Genomic DNA, 5,617 nt, shown 5'->3' with positions numbered 1-5,617 from the left:
AGGACCACGGAGCTGGAGGCGAAGGGTGGAGCTGTCGGGACGCCCAGGCCGATGGGGGAGGCGGCCACGGCCTCGGCGGGACGCGGGCGGATGACCCGGGGCGTCCGGCAGTGAGGGAGCACGCCCGCTGCGCCACCATGCCGTCTGGGACAGGACGCCCCTGAGAACGCAGGCAGCCTCCCCCCGCCCCCCCCCCTCCAGGGGCCGCACCCAGCCTCCCACCCGGCCCCCTCCCCCCGGCAGACAGAGCGGGGGGCTCCCGCGGCGGCGGTCCCCATGGCCGGGTGCCAGTGGGGCGCGCTGTGGGCGTGCGTGGCGGCCGCCACCCTGCTGCACGCGGGCGGGCTGGCCCACGGCGACTGCTGGCTGATCGAGGGCGACAAGGGCTTCGTGTGGCTGGCCATCTGCAGCCAGAACCAGCCGCCGTACGAGGCCATCCCGCAGCAGATCAACAACACCATCGTGGACCTGCGGCTGAACGAGAACCGCATCCGCAGCGTGCAGTACGCCTCGCTGAGCCGCTTCGGCAACCTCACGTACCTCAACCTGACCAAGAACGAGATCGCCTACATCGAGGACGGCGCCTTCTCGGGCCAGTTCAACCTGCAGGTGCTGCAGCTGGGCTACAACCGCCTGCGCAACCTGACGGAGGGCGTGCTGCGCGGCCTGGGCAAGCTCGAGTACCTGTACCTGCAGGCCAACCTCATCGAGGTGGTCACGCCCAGCGCCTTCTGGGAGTGCCCCAACATCGTCAACATCGACCTGTCCATGAACCGCATCCAGCGGCTCCACGGCGCCACCTTCGCGGGCCTGGCCAAGCTGTCCGTGTGCGAGCTGTACAGCAACCCCTTCTACTGCTCGTGCGAGCTCCTGGGCTTCCTGCGCTGGCTGGCGGCCTTCACCAACGCCACGCACGCCTACGACCGCATGCAGTGCGAGTCGCCGCCGCTCTACTCCGGCTACTTCCTCCTGGGCCAGGGCCGCCACGGCCACCGCAGCATCCTCGGCAAGCTGCAGTCCGTGTGCACCGACGGCTCCTACGTGGCCGAGCCGCACCCGCCGCCGGGCCGGCCGCCGCCCGGCCGCTCCCCGCCCCCGCCGCCCCCGCCGCCCCCGGAGCCCAGCGAGGCCCCGTGCGCCGACGATGAGTGCTTCTCCGGCGACGGCACCGCGCCGCCGGTGGCCCTGCCCACGCTGGCCCCCCAGGCCGAGGGCCGGCCCCTCATGAAGGTCAAGCAGCTGACGCAGAACTCGGCCACCATCACGGTGCAGCTGCCCAGCCCGTTCACCCGCATGTACACGCTGGAGCACTTCAACAACAGCCGCTCGTCCACCGTGTCCAGGCTGACCAAGCCCCGGGAGGAGATCCGCCTGACCAACCTGTACACGCTCACCAACTACACCTACTGCGTGGTGTCCACCAGTTCCGGCCTGCACCACAACCACACCTGCCTCACCATCTGCCTGCCCAGGCCGCCCGGCCCGCCGGGCCCCGTGCCCAGCCCGTCCACGGCCACGCACTACATCATGACCATCCTGGGCTGCCTGTTCGGCATGGTGCTGGTGCTCGGCGCCGTCTACTACTGCCTGCGCAGGCGGAGGCGGCAGGAGGAGAAGCACAAGAAGGCGGCCGCGGCCGGCGGCCTCAAGAAGACCATCATCGAGCTCAAGTACGGGCCCGAGATGGAGGCGCCCGGCCTGGCCCCGCTGTCCCAGGGCCCGCTGCTGGGCCCCGAGGCCGTGACCCGCATCCCGTACCTGCCGGCGGCCGCCAGCGAGGTGGAGCAGTACGAGCTGGCGGAGGGCGGCGGCACGCCCAAGGCCGGCAAGGGCAACTACATGGAGGTGCGCGCGGGCGAGCAGGCCGAGCGCCGGGACGGCGAGCTGGGCCGGCCCGGCCCCGACAGCCAGAGCTCCGTGGCCGAGATCTCCACCATCGCCAAGGAGGTGGACAAGGTCAACCAGATCATCAACAACTGCATCGACGCGCTCAAGTCCGAGGCCACCTCCTTCCAGGGCGGCAAGTCCGGGGCCGCGCCGGCCGCCGAGCCGCAGCTGATGCTGCTGTCCGAGCCCCTGGCCGCCAAGCACGGCTTCCTGTCCCCCGTCTACAAGGACGCCTTCGGCCACGGCCTGCAGCGGCACCACAGCGTGGAGGCGGCCCCCGGGCCCCCGCGCGCCGGGCCCTCGTCCGGCGGCTCCGCGCGCAGCCCGCGGGCCTTCCGCGCCGAGGCCCCCGGCGGGCACAAGGCCGCGGCCGCCGAGGCCAAGTACATCGAGAAGAGCGCCCCCGCGCCCGACACCATCCTCACTGTGACGCCCGGGGCCGCCGTGCTGCGGGCCGAGGCCGAGAAGGGCCGCCACTACGGCGAGCACCGGCACTCGTACCCCGGCTCCCACCCCGCCGAGCCGCCCGCGCCCCCCGCGCCCCCGCCGCACGAGAGCCTGGGCGGCCGCAAGGCGTCCATCCTGGAGCCGCTGACCCGGCCGCGGCCCCGCGACCTGGCCTACTCGCAGCTGTCCCCGCAGTACCACAACCTGAGCTACTCCTCCAGCCCCGAGTACGCCTGCAGGGCCTCCCAGAGCATCTGGGAGCGCTTCAGACTCAGCCGCCGGCGCCACAAGGACCACGAGGAGTTCGTGGCGGCCGGCCACGCCCTGCGCAAGAAGGTTCAGTTCGCCAAAGACGAGGATCTACACGACATCTTGGACTACTGGAAGGGCGTGTCGGCCCAGCACAAGTCCTGAGCCCGCGGCCGCCCCGCCCCGCCCCCGCCCCGGAACGCGCGACGCCCAGGGGACCAAAAAGGACCCAGGACCCACCGCAGCCACTTGTAACCCAGAGACTGCCACGAAACGCCACACGCGCGCACACACACACACACAGGCACGCACAGGAGGGACTTCCGAAAACTGTGTCTGGGCGTGGGGGTGGGGGAGGGGAATCTTTTTTCATTATCTTTCCTCTTGGATTCTTCTCTGCCGCCTTGATCTTCCTCTCTGTCTTTATTTTCTTCCTTTTTTAAGAAAAGATAATAAAAGTAAAGTTCTCTTAAAAAGACCTAAAACACCAGACGTGGGGGTGTGGCTGGCGTGGCCTCCCGGCTCCCCCCCCCCACGATTGCCTCTGTCTGTGGTTTGCTGTGCATTCTCTCCTTGGCCTGTCTCTTGGCTGCTGACTCCGGAGGCCACCAGAGAGAGGCAGAGCCAACGCAGGCGGCCGGGTGGCCTCCAGGACCCCCGCCCGGAGCCCTGCAGGGGAGGCTGTGGGGAGGGCCTTGTCCGGGGGACGGCTGTCGGGGGTGGCTGGAAGGGGCGTGGCCCGTCCCCCCTGTATGCTGTCATCCCGTTGTTCAGAAAAATATTTCTATATTTGCAATGTTTGCTGTAAATCGAGAAAGAGACTATATCTACTAAAAAAAAAAAAAAAATTCTACAAAGGGAAAACCCAAATACTTGTACTGGGTTTTTACTATGGGACTTAGGGAGGGATCTGGGGGTTTTTTAATGTGCTATTTAGGGTGGTTTTATCGGGTTGGGTTGGGGCTGGGGTTATTTACAGGTAGGGTCACCACGGAGCCCTCTTCCCAGGACAGCAGGAGCGGGCTGTCGTGAGCATGGGTGGGGGGGCCTCACAAGAACCCTGGGAGAGCTGAGCAGTCCACCCCGGGCTGGAGGACATGCAGAGGCGGGTGAACGGTGGCTTGTGTCCGGTGCGTGCACCCAAGTGTGTGCGCACAGGCCGCAAGCCGCGTGGGTGTGAGTGGGCAGCCAGGGACGGGGGCCTGTGTGGGTTTGCGGGTGAGTCGGAGTCGAGGCGAGCCAGCCTCGGAGCCCCGCAGCCGGACGCACACCTTGCTCACCCTGCTGTGCTCCCACATTCGGAGCCAGGGAGCACTTTGCGTGTGTGAACCGCGCGGTTCGCACTCTCCAGAGAAGACTGGATCCTGACGCCCCGCCCCCAGAAAGCCCCTCCCCGTGGCTGGTGCAAGTATCCTTACCACAAGGTCGCAGGCTCCCCCTTGCCACATCTGGGCCCTTGCACCCAGCACCAGCCGGGGTCCAGCAAAGCCACCTTCTCCCAGGGGAGCCGGGGGGGGGCCCGGGGCGCTGCGGGGAAGGGGCGTCTCGCTCTGGCCCCTCCCTCCCTCTCACAGCCCCGGGGCCGGTCCTCCTGCACACGCACGCACGTGTCCCCACCACCGCTGGCCTGCCACCCCAGGCCCTCCTCCCTACGGCCCACACCCGACGCCCGGGGCAAACCTGTTCCCCGTCTGTATTTCTGACAAAGACCCAGTAAGACACTGGCGGGGGCGGGGGAGGTGCTGGGACTGGATCCCAGAGAGCAGAGTGACGGAGGCAGGTTTTCGGGATCCAGTAGGTCAGCAGGAAAGGGCTCAGGGCTGGGCACAGCCCTAAGACCAGTAGCCTCTGCTTGAGCACCTCCAGTGACAGGGAGCTCACCCCTTCCTCAGGAGCTGTTTCTAGCTTTAGGCACCTCCCTGAGAGGGCGGGGAAGCCAGTGCCGGCCCCCAGGGCCCAGCTGACTCCCAGGCCCCGGCAGCCTCGCAGCGCCGCGCACAGAGCCGGTCTGCCCCCAACTAGTCCTCACCTCTGTGCTCCCCCGACTACATGAAGGTTCTGGGTAGGAGGCTCCGCATGGGGCAACCTGGGTGGGCTTTGACTGCCCCCCCCCCCCGACTGAGCCCCTCCCAAGTCCGTCATCTCCTTGCTGTCTGCCGTGGGGTCCTGGGAGGACAGCACGGGGGAAGCCTGGTGACCGGCGAGAGAGGCAGCAGGAGCAGGAAGGGGGGGCACCCAGAGAGGGGACACAGTAACACAGGGCAGTCCTGGCCAGGGGACAGAAGTGGGGCCAGGCTCCTCAGCCCGCTGCTCCCTGTCACTGAGGAGATAAAATTGGCTATTTATAGGAAATCAGAAGACCACAGACACAGGACAGAGGCGCCTGCCCTGGGTAGGCAGGCCGGGTGTGTGAGAGGGACGCGTCACCGCCAGGGGCGCTGCCACCAAAGCAGGGGTCCAAGGGGAGGGGAGGGACCTGGAGAGGAACACACAATGGTGGAGGGGGGCGGGGCATCCCGTGCAGCCAAGAATGTTCCAGAAGCCCCAACCCTCCCAGGAACAGCCAGGGCTGGACAGAGGTGGCTCCGTGCCCGACGCCAGGCCAGTCCCAAAACGCAGGTGCATGGGTCACCATGCCCTCGCTTGAAAGAGGTCATAGCGGAGTTGACGAGGGTAGACAGCACAGAAGACACACTGATTAGGCACCTAACATGTGCGGGCGGCACTCTCGCACCATCGGAGCCCAGAGACAGATCCAACACTGCCCCCACCCTTGAGGAGCTCACGGCCGTCAGGGCACCCGACGCGGAGGCAGGTGGCCCAGCTCAGCCCAGGAGGCCCAAGGGAGGATGGGGACCCCGCATGGGAAGAACCTGGAAGGCTGCCTGGAAGGGGTGATTTTGGTCTGGATAAGGGAACCACAGTGAGGAGGGGGTGGAGGCTCCGAAGTCAAGAGGTCAGCATCCTCGTGGGCTCAGGACTGAGCTCCGAGCCCGGGATGAAGACGTGCAAGGTAAGCCCTGCCCCGTGGCCG

At 67.4% G+C, this 5,617-nt stretch overlaps 1 protein-coding gene across 1 annotated transcript; it reads left to right on the top strand.

The window, feature by feature from the left end:
• Positions 1-276: 276 nt before the first annotated feature.
• ELFN1 (extracellular leucine rich repeat and fibronectin type III domain containing 1) lies at positions 277-3,625 on the top strand. The gene has a single exon (XM_049638994.1). The coding sequence runs from the start codon at positions 277-279 to the stop codon at positions 2,746-2,748; it is 2,472 nt and encodes an 823-aa protein (XP_049494951.1). The 3' UTR covers positions 2,749-3,625.
• Positions 3,626-5,617: the final 1,992 nt, after the last annotated feature.

Source organism: Panthera uncia, chromosome E3 (assembly GCF_023721935.1).
Source record: "Panthera uncia isolate 11264 chromosome E3, Puncia_PCG_1.0, whole genome shotgun sequence".
Taxonomy (NCBI): domain Eukaryota; kingdom Metazoa; phylum Chordata; class Mammalia; order Carnivora; family Felidae; genus Panthera; species Panthera uncia.
Note: the sequence above shows the minus strand (reverse complement) of the source record. Positions and strands in the feature narration are given on the sequence as shown.

Coding starts and splice junctions, on each gene's coding strand:
- ELFN1 (XM_049638994.1), top strand. CDS start 277: ATGGCCGGGTGCCAGTGGGGCGCGCTGTGGGCGTGCGTGGCGGCCGCC.